This window comes from Python bivittatus, unplaced genomic scaffold, assembly GCF_059951505.1.
Source record: "Python bivittatus isolate LINGU-HERP-01145 unplaced genomic scaffold, Pbiv_v1 ctg000580_np1212, whole genome shotgun sequence".
NCBI lineage: Eukaryota > Metazoa > Chordata > Lepidosauria > Squamata > Pythonidae > Python > Python bivittatus.
Window position 1 is genome coordinate 17,163,331 of NW_028277087.1, and position 17,179 is coordinate 17,180,509.

Consider the following 17,179-nt stretch of genomic DNA (forward strand, 5'->3'; position numbering starts at 1 on the left):
AGTACTTCAAAGAATTGTTACAACTATATATTTTGGTGGAAATTCTTCACACGATGCTCCTTCAAGATCCAAATAGAGGGGAAGGGGAAGAGCAGCAAAAAAAAGACCAAAAAAAACCCCCCTCTTAGCACAGGATGCCGAGGTTTCCAGACTGCAAAAAGAATTCCAGTTAGAAATAAGTATGGTTCACATTATACCCCCAAAAGACATCAAAGAAAGAAAGACTGGGGCAGAGTGGGGAGAAATAATTTCTTAGAAAAGAAAAGAACATCCACAACTGTGAAGCTGTCTCAATTTCTTTAAACCTAAGATCAAGCCTACAATTTCCTTCACTGACTTTGACCAAAACATAATTCCAAGGAGTTCTCAGCCACGTGTCCTTTCTTGCCAAACTTTTCATGCCACTGCATGGATATTACAGTACTTTTTAATTTTTAAATGCTTCTGACAGGATTATTCATTTTCCAGACTGTCTTCAGCCTCCATTTTACCCTACACCAGAGGGGGCACAAGCATGGCCCAGGAACAACATGTAGCATGCCAGCATTTATTTTATGTCCCTCAGAACCCTTCAAGACTGAGTAGCCTGCCCCCTTTTCTGCTTTCTGGGGGATTTTAAGTCGCAAAATAGGTGATTTACACTTTGCATGTGCTCAATTTATCTCTTAAAATTCTGACAACACCTACCCAAAACAGAACCTAACCCCACCAACCTCTGGAGTATGACTCACAAAAAGCTGGATACAGTTCTTGAGCTGATGGAGTCTGCTCTAGTAAAAGGCAGGAAAACAACTTATCAAATTAAGAGCATCCAAGGATGATCAACTTAGATGAGGGACTGCACAGGATCAGTCATTTGGATGCATAAGAAAAAAATGTCCTAGGAAAAACACTCATTATAAAGACTAACAAAGGAGTGGTTGAGAAGGCAGATAAGCACAAAAGAATCTTCAGATATATTTTGTGCTTGAAGAAGGATGCCTATGTATATCCTTCTTCAGCCAAAGGACAAATCTGGCCCCCCAAAATCCATGTAAAATAGTTTATGCAGCTGTATTATTTTAATATTCTAGGGCTAACACAGCTGCAGTTCATTGGAATGTCACTCAAGATGGAACAATTAGACCAGAGGGCAACTGATCTCTTGCAAGACGCCCTGGATTTACAAAGGGCCTCCATAGACGTGGTTCTTTGGAAGGGTTATCTGCATAAAATTCATACTTCCAATATAGCATTCATGGCATGAAAATCTGGGTTTTTACTTTCTCAGAGAATACAAGATTTATTTTAGGTATTTATAGTCACTTTTACAAACTCCCCAAAAATTAGAACTTCAGTTCCAAGTCTTGCATAGAAATGGCTGTTTATAGGAAAAATGCAAAGAAAATATTCTTCCTCCAAAGAGCTCAGAGTGGCTTCAGAACATCTCTTGAATAAATCCTATCAAGTAATAAACTTGAAATACTATTGAAGTGTGCCTTTTTGCAGACTTTTTTTGCAGGGTTAATCTCTAACAAAAAGAATCCTAAGTTATTCATATAAATTTTAAAAGTACATTTATCTTGATGGTTCTTCCACTCCACAACTTTAAGAAAATGGGGAGTGTGTATGTTTAAAATTATATAAAACAAAAACAAATGCCCAAGATGGATTATATTTTCTTACTAACGAAGACAGAAGATAGCCATTGAAGAAAGAAAATAAAGATAGCTAATAATACTTTTCTATGTCATTTAATAAAGGTCTGCCTCAACATGTTATTTTAAAAGTCTAGGCTCAGTTTTTGCTATCGGTATCAACTGCCCTCTTTAAATATGAACAGCCCAATTCTATCTGTTGCTATGCAAGTAAACAGCTTTCAGAATTAGGCAACACACACACACGTGTACCCAAAAAGCACAACACAATCACTGCATGGCTCTATTTCACTAAAGTGGACAAGAACTGAACTGATCTACTAAAATGGAAAGACTACTGCCTCTTCCTTTGTCCTGGCCATGAGAAAAACAGCTTACAGTTCATGAACTATATCCATCTACCAAGTTTTTCCAGAGAACAGCCTTCCCCAATCTGTGCTCTCCAAATGTGGTAGACTACAATCTTCATCATTCCCATAATGCTGACTGGAGTTGATGAGTATACTCACCCAAAGACATCTAAAGGATGCATAGTTAGAGACATCTGCATTAGAAGATATTTCCTCCCCTCAACATAAAAACTGGCTACTTGCAAATCCTACCCTACAGTGTGTTAGCGATGCAATTTTCTCTCATTGGTCCCATCAACCTTAATGTACAACTATTACTTCTAAGCTTCCAGGAAAGTTCACATTTTAATTTTACAAGTTGAAGGAAAACCCCACAAATGTCCAGAATTCATGTTACTGGAGTTATGATCCCACTGATGCCAATTAGTATCAGATTCAGTATACAGTATTTGTAATTTTGCCCAACTAGATGACCTAGGATGTGTTGAGATTTTGAAATGATGCAGTTATAATACATGTACAGTGCAACACGCTGATGAAAACTCATGTAGAGTTTGATCAACTAGCTATCGGGTTAGGGAATAACATACAGTATATTTCTGCTCCTTTCTCAGGAGGAGCTACCCCAGCTCTTGGGAATCTCATTCCTAGATAAACCATAACAATAGTAGACAGAAAAGGTCTCACCTGTCTATCTCTAAAGCCTATATTGCCAGTTTATAGGCAAGATCGTGCATGCCCTCCATTGAAGGGAGAGTCAAGTTTTGCAGCTTCAAGTTGCTGATCAAGGAAGGTGGGATTCTGCGATCTGCATATGTTATTGTCAAAGTCTAGTTAAGGAGAAGCACAAGGTGTTAAGTAGGACACCAAGACTCTGCTTTCCCCCATGCATTGCAATGAGTATTCCTCTGGCTTCTGAGAAGGCATTGCCTACATATTTTTAAAGTACAAAAAGGAAACCAAGGTAGTCAAGGAAGCCAAATTCTGCATGCTATGTATTACTTTTTTCCTCCCCTGCACTTGTGAGAATCAATAGACAGCTCTATTAAGATACAGAATGCAGAGTTGTGGTAGACACTGATTAACTTGAGATTATGTATTGACTTGTAATTATATTTTTTAGCTGGGCAGATAATTTTGCTTTAAATCATAGTGTAAACCAGAAGGTATGCACCTGCAGCTGAAGTTAATGGAAACAGAGATTAAGATGCTGGTAGGGCAATTCTTTTAGACAAAGTTAACCTGTATCAAATTTAATATTTAAAAAAAACCTGGCAGTGTAAGACTTTCTTACAATCATTTGATAGATTTTTTTTTCTTAAAAGGCACACAGATTGAGAAGTGCTTGCATAAAAAGTCAAGAAAAGTCAAGACTTTTATATTAATAGATCTACATATAAAGACTTTTGGAATGGAAGTCCACTACAGTATGTTACCAAGCCCTTAGAGGTTGCTTTAAATCTACTTTCTATTTGATTAGTAAAAATGCTATCTTCTACACACACAAAAATAGTGTCAAACCTTTGACCCAAAGTGGAAATACAAGATTCAAAATAATTGGATTTTTTTTTTAAAAGAAAAGAAAACCCCCATCTGGAGAAGTTAGGAACCATACTAAAATGTAAGTACCTGTCCCAAAATATGTTGGGCCCAATTCAAAAGTTTTCATGCCTCTGGATTCAATGTTATTTTCACATACTATTATGTCAAGTTATTAATGATTAATGTCTAGTTTCTATTAAAAGAAGATGCACTTGTAGCTCAAGGGAGAAAAAAAAATCTGTAAGTTTTGAGACTACTTGACCGAGTACACCCCTAACACAGCCCGTTAATGTGAGCAAGAGCTAGTGCACAATGTGTCCCTTTGGAGACTGCCCCAGAGCTGTAAACAATTACCAGTTCTGAATCAGTCCAGATAGAAATATTAGTCATGTGAGTGCAAAAAAAAAAAATTATCCCTGCAGGAAGAGAATTGTTCCCTTTTACACAATTAGAAGGAAAGGAATAATCCTGGGCAAAGTTTGGTTAAGTAGAAGATGCCTCTTCCCCTCATGTATATAACTTTTGCACAGACAAATATATACATATATATGTACATACATACAAACACTGCAGGAAACAACTGTAAGTACAGTGCATTCTTAGTAGGTTTAGAAAGCAGGAGTTGTGTCTGGTTCCAGTTTGAACCGGATGGAATGCTTAATCCTTCTTTTAGTGGAAGTAGCCAAGCTTCTCCTGAAGCCATTCCTCAGTGAGATCTTCTGTATTCCTGATTTCAAATACCTGGGAAAAAGACCCAAAACAAAAATAGCTTCAGCAAGTGCACCAGGATATGGTTAAAAGGATAAATCACAACTGACTATGCTGATACAACACACGAAGCCAAACCCACACAAATTACATTATGGGTTAGCATGCTGTATGCACTGAGCCAAAAAGGCAAGTCATCCAGCCCAAAAGGGGATAAGAAACAGATATTATTGCAACATATTTTTAATTTAACTTTGATGTAGAAATCTACTACTACTGATGCAGATAAATTTGTCCAGGAGAGATTTAGAGCTGAGAAGACCAGCACACAATCATCTATCCTTGGCCTAGAAACGGCTAATGTTGGACATTTAAAAAAAAATATGTTGCCATTTGGTTTGGGGCCTTCAAAATGACGTATCAGCAGGTCAAACTACAGTTCTATCTTAGGGCCTAGTTCCCATTCCCACAGACACAGGACACTTGAGATCAGGACAGAACATTTTTGGTTGCAGGATAGAACTCCATTCCTTCCTTGGAGAAGGACAGCAGATCAAGGAGAAGGCTCAGTCAGAACCTCCTCCCCCGCATTTTAGTTTTTTATGTATAGGGATGTATTTTTTATTACTATAGGGAACATTTAGTCATACAAAGTTTCATCTGTGGCTTAAAGGTCTAGGATTTTCTCTTGAGGCTCACCAGCTAGGAATGAAAAAAAGAGGAAGGTCAACTATATGGAAAGTACAGTGCAAAGTTGCTTAATTCTTTACTGCAACCTTGTGCTCCCTCAAGATACTTCAGACATGCATCAGCCTCTTGTGGGAGCCATAGCCCAAGAAACATGGAGTGCACCAAGTTGCCTACCCAGGCCTACCCCAAGATTCCTGAAGCAAAAAAAAGAAACAACACAAGGCTGGGAAGGGAAGGTGAATGCAGCAGTTTTAGTTACTTTTGTGACTTCTCTACTGTTTAGATGTATACTGTCCACTCAGTGGACTATTGGACTATTCACTCAGACACTGTTTAAAATGAAAGATGTAAAGCATTCACCCCAAATCCTATAAGACTGATTAGCTCAAAACAAGGCAGCTTCTGCAGTCAAAAAAGGGAAGGAATTGAAAATGTATATGAAAATTAGGAATCTTCTAAGGGGAAAATTGGGCAGGCAAGAGAAGAGAGTCCAAAAACATTCTGTTAAAGACAATATGAAATGTCAGTACTTGGCTAGAGAAGAACAGGTGTAGCAGCAAAAGAAAAGAATAACAGGTGTAGCAGCAAAAGAAAACCTGAACAATCAGAAACACGGGAAGCCTCAAGGCAGGTTCTGCTTGCAGTGACTGTGGACCAGTCAGCTTGAGCTGTCCCTCTTAACCAGGAATAATGAAAGTTGGAAGCCCCTTCCCAACTGCTTCTATAACCCATCTGGATTTCAGACTCTCCCTCTCCCACCAGAAATAGAAGCACTGCAAGACTATACACCTTCTTTCAAACAGACATCTTGCACCACTGAAAGGAACTTCAGTTTTCATTTCCAGTCATTTTAATTACTACTTTTTAGAGTCACAAACTCAATTTTGGAGAAAACATTGTGAGAAAACACTCTGAGCTGGGGGGCTGAGAGTGGGTAAGCCCACCACACCCACATAGATAGAGTTGGGCTTTGGAAAGAAGTTGAAGGATTTTTTTAAAAAAAATTTTTTAATGGTATTATGCTTATTTCAGGGGATAAGCTACAGCTTTCTGTCTCTAATTGACAGAAATTCTGCTGTTGGTTTTCAACAATTATGTTCAAAGAGCACTCCAAGGATTATACATTAGGCTATATGCATCCCAGGACCCACCCCTGGCTATAGGAAGCCAAATAAAATATCATTTTTAGTTTTTATCTTAAGTAAAGATAAATATTCACCAGCCAAGTCTCCAATGAACATGGAGCTGCATTTGAACCCATCCTGGAGAACAGCGATTTTGGAAAGGTTATAGTACATGTTACAAAGTTCAGCTTTCTCTGGAAACAATTTTGATAAGTACCAAATTATGTACATCCTGAGAATATCAGTATTTGAATTGACAGACTCTTTGGGGCAAGAGGGAACACATCAAGTTCACAACAAATGCATTCAAGGTTTGCTTTGGTTTTACCTTTGTGAGTTCTGCTGTTTGTACTAATTTATTTTTGCTACCAGCATACATCATCTGTTGCTCAGGCTTACACCCTGTAATTGTGAAAAGGGAGGAAGGCAAACAGAGACAAAGAAAAGCGCATTAGTCAGTCTCTTTGGCTACTGGTCTTCAGTCCTTACTGTATATGTAAGAAGCTACCCAAAGAAACAACTACCATAGTCTTTTCCTTATCCTTATTGCCAATTTAAAATTAGGGATCATGCCTCTTTGTTTTTGTAGAGAACATAACAACTTCCCCAATCCAATGGTTTCCAGATGTATTAGACTAATTCTTACAAGAGGCTGGCTGGGAACTAAGGGAGTTGAAGTCCTCCAACACATATCCAGAACATCAGCTTGGAGAAAGCTCAATTATATCATTCTGCACACCAAGAGATTTTCAGCTAGCAGTAGCAGTAGTTCTTTGTTAAAAGAAGTGCTTGGAAAGTAATGAAAAGGCCAGGTTGCCTTATGAATATGCCTATATTTTACAGTGTTTATCTAAAGCCTCTTACAAGTCCTACATGATGGGCACTAGGACAGGCCTTTTTCTGTGGCAGCACCCTTAGCCTGGAGGTTTAAAACTTAAGAAATGTTGATTAAGAATGTATTAGTTTAAGGGCTGACGTTTTTATTTCTGCTTATTAAACATAATATGTGTCTGTGCTTGAGGGTTGAGAAGTACGCTATAGAAGTTTTAATAAATGTTTATAAAAGAGACCAGGATCCACAACTTCATGATCTGTAAATGTTTGCAACTGTGACTTCCATAATCTTTTGCTGGCTGGAGCTATAGAAGGGCACCAGATTGCCTAGTGCTGTACACACCTACATATTGAACATGAAATCTGATCAATGATTTACCTGTATCACTATCCTCTTTGAGTGCTATGCTACTAAAAAGATATTTACTGAAGACACCAGCTGCCGATTCTATTCATACACACCAAAAGCATTAAACACAGAACATATGTTCCATAGTCTATACCAGCTTGTCAGATTGGAAACATATAAGCAGCATCCACAGAATGTTCTAAAAAGCACTTTAAAGGTTTACACACATTACTGAGTGATTCTTGTTATTTATATTACAGCAGACCATTATTAGCCCTATGCTGCAAACATGGTAATTTAGGATATGAGAGAATATGTATCTTAAACAACTCAGACAATTTGGTATACTAACTCTTAACATTCATACAGACAGAGGCTCAGTGTTCTCGCATTGTGCTAAGCGTAGGCAACTAATGTAAGTCAGAATGTGTATCATGATGTCATCATACAAATAATGCAAAATTATATTTCCACTATACCATCATAATGCATGTGACATTACTTGCCCGCCTGCAGATGCCAGTAGTGCTAAGTTCTTGTTTCTTTTATCTACAGAGGTTCTAACATAATATTAAGCCATCAGCTATGACCCACAATCAACAACTACTGGGTTCACAAAATAAATTAAACCAAAACAAACAAACAAACCCCATTATGGCTTAGTGAAGGGTCAAGTGCCACCACACAACGTTGCAGTCCTCTCTACCTTGCAAGTTTTTGGACTTCTTGCCTAGAATTTGAGATGTTGATATTCTTCTACAAGATCTCATAAGACTTCTTGCAAGGACTCCAAAATTCCACAAGACTGACCAAAATCTAATATAGCCATTCTGGTGATCCCTGGGTGGTATTTAGAGGAGGTGGGGATGTCCCTGTCCCCTGGTTGGTATGCAGGTAGTCCCTAGCTTAGTTCAGCATATGAAACCACTACTTTCAGGGCAATATTTATTTATATTTCAAATTTAGATACCGCCCATCTCACAAAGAAGCGACTCTGGGCACTTCACAATAAAACAACAATAAATATTAATTAAAATACAATAAAAACAGTACAAAAATACAGTAAAAATACAATAAAACCAAACACATACACAAATAATATCTTCCAAGATGTTGAACATATGGGAGCATCTTCAAGGTGCTAGCCACCCCCAGGGTTGGTTGCCCCTTTTTTTGCCCCATGCCAGTTGGCAGAGCCAGGTCTTGACTGCTTTCCGGAAGGACAAGAGAGTTGGGGCCTGCCTCACCTCTGGGGGGAAAGTATTCTATAGGGCAGGGGCCACGGCAGAGAAGACTCTCTTTCTGGATCCCGCTAGTCAACATTCTTTCATTGATAGGATCCGCAGCATACCCTCTCTGCCTGACCAGGTGGGACGGGTAGATATAGATGAGACGGTCCCTCAGGTAGCCCGGTCCCATGCCATGTAGGGCTTTGAAAGTGATAACCAACATCTTGAATTGGACCCGGAAGCAAACTGGGACCCAATGCAGCTCACGCAGCAAAGGTGTAACATGTGCCATCTTTGGGGCACCTAAAATTGCCCGTGTGGCTGCATTTTGAACCAGCTGAAGCTTCCAGATACTTTTCAAGGGTAGTCCCGTGTACAGCTCATTACAGTAGTCTATACAGGAGATGACTAGGGCATGTGTGACTGACTGGAGGGACTCCCCATCCAGAAAAGGGCATAACTGGTACACAACACGTAGTTGAGCAAAGGCCTTCCTGGCCATGACTGCCACCTGCTCTTTGAGCAGGAGTCGTGAGTCCAGGAGGACCCCAGATTATGCACTGGGTCTGTCTGGGGTAGTGCAACCCCATCCAGAACCAAAGATGGTAAACTTCCGGATACAGAGGAGCCCCCAACCCACAGCCACTCTGTCTTACCAGGGTTCAGCTGAAGCCTGTTGTTCCCCATCCAGACTCCCACAGACTCCAGGCACCACGAAAGGGTAGTCACAGCATCACTCAGATCACTTGGGATGGAGATGTATAACTGGGTATCATCTGCATATTGATGATACCTCATCCCATGGTGGTGGATTATCTCACCCAGTGGTTTCATGTAGATGTTAAAAAGGAGCGGGGAAAGTACTGAACTCTGCAGCACCCCACAAAGGAGAGGCCGCGGGCTGGAGCTCTCACTCCCTATCAACACCGACTGGGACTGGCCTTGGAGGAAGGAAGTGAACCAGCACAAGACTGTGCCACCCACCCCCAACTCCCCAAGCTGACCCAAAAGGATACCATGGTTGATGGTACTGAAAGCCGCTGAGAGGTCAAGAACAACAAGGATGGATGCACTACCCCCATCCCTCTCCCGCCAGAGATCATCCAAAACTGTGACCAATGCTGTTTCAGTCCCAAATCCAGGCCATATGTAAGGAATGAGGAATTCCCTTACATTTCAAATCCAATGGCTGTCAAAAGTTATTCATCCAATCACTGTAGAATAATGTGCATAATTGCTGAAGTTTTTACAAAACTCCTTGTCCTGTTCTTCCAACAACTGTTATTGAGCTGGGCTTCAACACTGTTTTTCTTCTGCATTTGTAGAGCCAACACAATGGCACTCAGAAGCCAAACAACATGAACTTCCCACAGCTAATCAAAACACAAACTTTAACATATCCTTAAGCACTTTTCATTTTGGACAACAGCCAGCAATTTTTTATTTCTACTGAAGACAGTTTGCACATCAGTTCACTAGAGTTAAACTTACCAACTGGACTAGAGAAGATAAAGCAGAGTGGGTAAGAGACTCGCCCATCATCATGTTGGTACTTGTAGCTATAGACAATGAATGTTTTCTTAAGGTAAGGAAATCAAGCAACTGAAGTGTGGTTTGTGGAATATTCCACAGTTGGCTTGGTTCACATACTCCCTAAGCTAAAGCCAAATAAACTATAGTATGGGTTTGAGCAATGTATGACCCCAGTACAGAAATAAAGCTCTTTCCTCTATTATAAATCCCTTCCCTTCCTGGACACTTACAGCAAAAGTAAGTTTCTAAGAAAGATCTGCACACCTTCTTTAACCTCTAGACTCTATGCCAAGAAGCACAGCATAGCTTACTTGGTCAGGCACCAACAATAACAGCAGAAATTGATTTCTATGTATCCAAATATTACTTTGATCAATAAAGGATATCGAGGTTGTCTTTCTGGAAGTTCATCTTTTAGTTCATCTGGAGAAATGCCCTGTAAGAATAACAAGAACAACTAGTATTTTAGCAATGTACCTTATAGCCAGGATGCAATACACCATTACAGCCTTGACTCATTTTTAAGGCAGTATTTAAAGCCAATACCAGTCCTTAAAAACAGATTATTATGACCTATTAGTTAATTTAGAACAAGGCTATCCTGTTTTTCTTTGGATGGATGGATGAATACATATAAAATATTGTATCTATTAACCCCACATTCAGCAAGAACATAATGTTTATATATTTAAGCTTTGCAAAGCAAAAAGCTACTTCTGCCTCCTACTCAGACATATCAAGCCACAAACCTCATGTTCTTCATCCAGAACCACCAGCTGTTTCTCTTTATCAATCTTCACTATATAAGAAGAAAGAAACACAACAATGTTAATTTAAGCTATGCTATCGGGGGGGGGGGGGAAGCTATTGTTATTCACTTAGATGGCTTTTTTACTAGTTGCCTTTCTTACTCTTTCACGTGAACTAACAGTCATAACTGACTGTGTAACAAACAAGACCATTAGAAAAGGTCTTTCCTAATAGTCATCAGGCTGCGCTGCCTTTTTCCCACATCACATTAAGCCAAAGTAGTATTATGTATGGCCATGCTCATCCATTCTATGGCTCTCAGCATTTCTTCCAGGGAAGTTGAGACCAAGATTTATTGAACCGTTTATTGGTTAAAGCCTATAAAGCAGTGTTTCTCAACCTTGGCAACTTTAAGATGTCTGGACTTCAACTTCCAGAATTCTCCAGCCAGCTTTGCTGGCTGGAGAATTCTGGGAGTTGAAGTCCAGACATCTTAAAGTTGCCAAGGTTGAGAAACACTGCTATAAAGCTTCAGAGCACCAATTTCTCCCTTAAACATCCCAGCGAACAGAGCCAATAGAAACAGCAACAAAGTAGCAAACAGAGCCAATAGAAGTTATTGTTTCTGCATTAAAAAATATATATAGTTTGTTTGGTTTGGACTCTGTGCACTTTGTTGATCCAACCACTGTCATTTACGGATGCTTAAAACTTCTGAAATTCCTTCTGAAAACAGGCTTTGAGTCTGGCCAACTTTGGAATAAGGCCCTTGACATGTTGCATGAAGCTGGTGTGGTCCTCACGCCAACAGAAGTTCATATCCCCACTGGATGCTGGATACCAATCACAATTAACTTACATGTATGGCAAAATCTGCACTCTTTGGAATTTTGCAATGCAGACTGTAATTCAAATGCAACTAAGACAATGGAAATGATACACAGAAAATGTAGATTTTTACATGGATATATATATATATATCATTTTTTTGCACAATGGGCTCAAACCAACTCAAAATAGGGCAAATGAGAATCTGACTGATCATTACATGTTTGCACAGCAAAATGCTCCTAGATTTGCTTCAAAGACTTAACAGCTTTTTAAAACTTTGTGTATATACATTCAGAAACAAAAATCCAAGTTAATTTCAGCCAGAGGAGAGAACACAAGGCTGTATTCCTCCCCCTTATGACTTTTGTGAGTCCTGCCTTTCAGCTTACTGATAATGGCTGCATTGTTCGTGTCTTTGCGAAAACGAAACTTTCTCAGCTTCTCTACAAGGTCTTCAGCAACATCGCAAACCACTAGGGATTCACTCTAAAGAGATGAGGGGAGGGGAGGGGAGTGAAGAAGAAAAGAAAAGAAAAGGCATGGATGAACAAAGGAACTCTTTATTTCAGCCATATATATCACTCCAATCCTCAACTGCTGGAGATGCAATGCATATTAAAAAAAAAAAAAGTCAGACAATACCCTGTCTGGAGAAAAACTAACAAGTATTTTGAAGGAGAAAATATATCATGAGAATATAGTACAATAACTCCATAATATGAGGACAACTGTTGCAGTTTCCTAGTCTGCTGCCCTCCAGATATGTTTAGTTCAATTATATCTGGAATATAGGGATACTTCAACACCCCATTACCAAATCCTTTTGGCAAATAGTGGTTTATAGCAAGCATTTATAGTTGAGGCTTGATGGAAGATGCAGTAGTCCAACCCACTTGGAGGGCCCCAAGTTGAAGGTGCCTGGCTTTCCACACTTTCACTTTCCTTCTTTTCCTGCATGGCAGCCAAAGAAATCAAGCTTCAGGCAATCGTGGGATTCATACAGTATGAACTCAGTGCAACTATGGGAAGGATATTTATCCTTTTCTTCCTCAAAACCCTTGATGGTCTTTCCCCTTGTATCTCTATTCCTACATTCCAGGGTGGGGAACACAAGGCCTTTCAGGCGTTATAGAACTATCACTTCCAGCATTCCTCACCTCTGGCTATGATTGTGGGCTTGCTGGGTAATATTGTTCAGCAACCCCTCAGAGTCTCCATAATTTATGCTGTATCCCAATGCTCCTCTGCCTGTGGCCACCTGGTTCATCATCCTTGCCTATTGAAAGGTTTCTAACTTGTTCAAATAATTCCACCTGGTATTTCCTTATGGTCTCTGATATCCAACAAGCTCTACCATGCTACTTTTCTTTCCTTCTTTCTTTCCTTCTTTCTTTCCTTCTTCCAATCCTTCATTTACTTTTTTTGTAAAGTATGCAACAGAATGCACTGTCCTCACATCCAGCTGAAATCAATCTTACAGTGACTATAAAAACTAAATATTCTTCCTTGATTGATCATGATTCCATTTCCCTGACTTTTCCATTTTGTCTCCCTTGGATTGTTTTCCAGACTGTAAGGCCTTCTGGACCTCTCTGCCTTCTTATATTTTGATGGGGGCTCCATATATAGACAATAGCTGCCATTGACTATTCTCAGTATGGCAATATCTCCCAACACACAGCTTGTTATTAGAGTTCAACATAGTCTGCAGTGCTAAATACAGTTCTGAGGAAATAAATCCCACTGAGTTCAATGTAATTTACTTTGGCAAAATCTAGAAGTACTTCTAGGTTGCATTCACACATTATACCTAGCCATAATGTTAGTTTGGTTTCGGCTTAGAATGTTCTGTGAATGTAGTGATTGTTTAGTCAGAAGCCTATGATTAAACAAACCATGACTTAGTACAATGTGAACCTAGCCAAGAACAACTTCTGGACTTTGCAGACCTATCATTGCAGTAGGCGAGATGATCCACCTCAGGAAGGAGGACAATGCTCAAGTCTTTCTGGACCAACATAGCTAATGCAAGTGTTACTAAATCACACAGCTAAGCGATCCCAGATTCCTTTTCTCTCTGCAGTAGAATAGGTTGGAGATCCCCATATCCAATATGAAAGGCTGTAAACTTTCACAAAATGCATAGTTAAGCTACAAAATTTGTAAAAATATAGCAAAGGCACCAATATAAATGCTATAAGAGGGAAGGAGACAATTTATGGAGAATAATAGTTATTAGTCACAATAGCTATATATTCCTTCCAGTTACCAAGGCAGCATGATTTTCAATATTAAGAAAACATGAGTCTATGTGTTTATGTGAGCTTTGAATTTCCCATATGCATCTGGTTGTATGCTGGACTAGGATGATAGACTAGGATGCTATCTGATTCAGCTGAGTTCTTATTTAGGGAAAAACTGGTGAAAATTACTCTCAGCAGATATTCATTATTCTATAGTATTACACAAATAAATCAGAATAGACAATATTACAACATTTTTTTAAAAAAAGAACACTTGTTCATGAATCCAACCTGTAATCCATATTACTGTATACTTACAACACTCACCCTGTATAAATGCTGTATGAAAATATATCCTGGCAGTTACAATTGCACACAATTACATTATGCCAGAAAAGCCACAACTGAGTTTCCTGAACAGATTGTCTTTCAGGCATTTGTTATGATATGCAAATCAACTATCCAAAAAAACATTTGCTCATAACAGAAGGTTCTGAGCCTGCAAGGAGTCCTTGAGCATGAGAACAGTGTATCACAATCTTGTTGCCAAGGAAAAAAGAGAATAAAATGGATTCAGAAGTCTTCATCTTCTGTATCTCACTGTTTAGAGATTTGATATCGGTCCTGTGCTATAGCTGAAGCCAGTTTAAATACCACAGGATTGGAGGGAGATTAATTTGTTGACCTTTCCTCCTCTCCCACTAAGACTGCAAAGTCTTTTGGATAGGAACTGTTTTTTATTTTATCTTACTTCTGTTCCTCTAAAGCATCATATATACTATGTTAAAAACAATATTTCTCTGAGGGAACATGACATCTAACAAAAGTTGCTACAAAGCACATAATTCCTAGTTAGAGGCAGAAGGGATGTCCTGACTAAATCTGACTTAGGTTTACAGACATGCACTGCATTTCTTCATACCACATATCTAAGTCTTAAAACCTCTCACAAATACACAGCTTGAGGTCACAAAAGTCTTGCATTTTCATTTAAGCAGGAAGAGTCTTACCAACAGCTTCTGAGCACACAAAAAGATAAGCCAAATCCTTCAATATTAAGCAATATTTGTAGTTAGGAATTTAGAAGGTTGTGACAGCACAAGGGAATGGATTTGAAGAGAAAGAAAAGCAATGAAGAGGCCCAAGGCCATTTAGACCAATCTCTTCTCACAATGTACACAGGCTATTTCTATCTGTCAACAATGGCCATAGAGGAAAATGACCACACTTTTTTGGACCTGAATAATCAGCAGCCCCATTAATTTAACAAATGAAAATAAAATGTTAGCTCTTCAAATTATTCTTTCTCAGGACTGCTAAGGAGGATTAGTAAAATAATAAAGTCTTCTTCAAGTTAACTCCTGGCAAATTCATGGACACTAATGTGTATCATTTTTTGGTAGCAACATGAAATGGTTTGTTACTGCCTTCTTCCAGACTTTTTTTTTTCCATTCTATTTTCCAGTCTAACATCCTGGGATTTTCAGGTGGTTTCTCATCCAGAAATAACCAATCAGTCAAGGTTGGCTAGATGCTGCCGCCTGTTTGACAAGGAGCATTTAGATACACATAACATCAGATTTTGCCAACTCTTTTCAGAGCTACACATACTGAAAAGAAGCCCCTTTAAATCAGTTGGCATTTTTCCCCTAAATAAACACAAATTGTATCAGTCAGTTGCAAGTATTCTAGAGCAATTCTCATGGATTACAGTCCTCCTTTCAGGATTCTAAATGTGTCTTAATCACACCTGGAATTTAAGCCACTCATATCTCCACTTTTTCCATCAAATCTTGAAATGAAAGACAAGTGGAAACTTAATGCACATATAGTATTTGTCTGTGAGCATGAATCTAAAGTACTGAAAGGGGCTTTTCCTAGAGCAGTGGTTGATATCAACCCCAAAGGCTCAATGGGACTCTCCATTATTGTTGTTATTATTCATAGTACTATTAGTTAGGGTAGTATTTATTAAATACTTGGGACTCAATGAACAATCTGAAACTTCATGAAGGGCTCGATGAGCTGAAGAGTTTGGGGACCCCTGTCCTAGAAGCTAGCCCAGTGTTTCTCAACCTCAGCAACTTTTATGAGGTGTGGACTTCATCTTCCAGAATTCCCCAGCCAGGGGAAAATGCTGGATGGGGAATTCTGGGAGTTGAAGTCTGCACCTCTTAAAATTGCTGAGGTTGAAAAACACTGGGCTAGAAGAAAGACTATCTGTTTTCCCCAAGGCAGTATCTCCCAGATGTACTGGACCCCAAACCCTAGCCAGTTATTTTGGTGATGGGGGAACAGAAGGGGGGGGGGAAAACTACAGACAGAAAGAAAAGGAAATATGAAAAGCTCTTGTGCTAGAAAGAGAGCTGCCAAACGGGAAACCGAAGGAGTGCAGCTTAGTGCTACCTTTGCAAGAAACACTGATTTTTCTTGCGGAGGCGGCAGAGAATAGCAATCCTAGACAGCCCCCCCCCGCCCCTTTCAGACGTGAGGGGAAACTGGAGATAATTTCATCAAAACGAGCATCAATCCGAAAAGCGGCGGATTATCCCCGCCACAGGAAGTCATCATCTTAACCTTTTCGAATATTTAGGCAAAGCTTTTAGGAACCCGAACGTTATTTACAAGCCACAGCGTATCATCCTCCTAACAAACAAGCTCACTGCACTCAATTTATCTGAATTTGTTGTTATAGGGGGAAAAAATCTCACTCTATCGCTGGGAGGGCTATTTCCTTAGAGCATAAATAATTGCGGGAAGGACGGAAAAAAAGAATAACGAACACCCAAACGCTAAAACCAAATCGCGATTCCGCGGCAAGCGATCCCCTGAACTTACCATCTTGTAGCTGCAGCAGTCGCCTTCCCTCGAGCTGGCCCTTTAAGAGCCGGGGAGGGTCCTCCCCACCTCAGCCCCAAACCAGCGCCAGGTCCACTTACTGCGCATGGCCCGAGCACTCCCTGAGCCAATCAGTTGTATCGCTCGGCTCTGCCAGCGGCCTCCCCCAGCTACGGTGAGCGAGAGGCGGTCACTCCGGAGCTCCTTCTCATGTGGGGATCATTAACTGCCTCCCTACTTCCTCCCGCCCGGGCGTCCGTGCACCCGCCCACGCCTAGAGAGGCCGGAGGATAAAGAGCGTCCATAGTCGATAATCTATACTTGCGGGCGGGGCGAGGGAGAATGCTTCCTCCTCGCTCCCTCTCCTCTCCGTTAACCAGAAGCAATGTTGCCATGGTAACCAACGAGCTTGCGTTCTTAAAAAAATGAGGCCATGGCACCCCCTTTCAAAAATGAAACAAGCCAAGCTATGCAAAATTAAATAATCTGATTACTCCTAAACTAAAAATAACAGTCACTTA

The 17,179-nt window shown here is 39.9% G+C and overlaps 1 protein-coding gene across 1 annotated transcript; it reads right to left on the reverse strand.

The window, feature by feature from the left end:
* Positions 1–1,454: 1,454 nt before the first annotated feature.
* GMFB (glia maturation factor beta) lies at positions 1,455–16,744 on the reverse strand. The gene is made up of 7 exons (XM_088149679.1): positions 16,659–16,744; positions 11,967–12,063; positions 10,746–10,795; positions 10,381–10,432; positions 9,955–10,035; positions 6,380–6,453; positions 1,455–4,270 (listed from the first exon to the last, which is right to left on the reverse strand). Exons 1-7 carry the CDS (start codon positions 16,659–16,661, stop codon positions 4,199–4,201), a joined length of 429 nt encoding a protein of 142 aa, XP_088005805.1. The 5' UTR covers positions 16,662–16,744; the 3' UTR covers positions 1,455–4,198.
* Between the last annotated feature and the right edge of the window lie 435 nt (positions 16,745–17,179).

Excerpts from the sequence above, each read along its gene's own strand:
- GMFB (XM_088149679.1), bottom strand. Across the intron at positions 10,036-10,380 it reads TCCAGAAAGACAACCTCGAT|TCATTGTCTATAGCTACAAG; the intron begins ATCCTTTATTGA and ends TTAAGAAAACAT. Across the intron at positions 4,271-6,379 it reads AAACAGCAGAACTCACAAAG|GTATTTGAAATCAGGAATAC; the intron begins GTAAAACCAAAG and ends TCTTTTTCCCAG.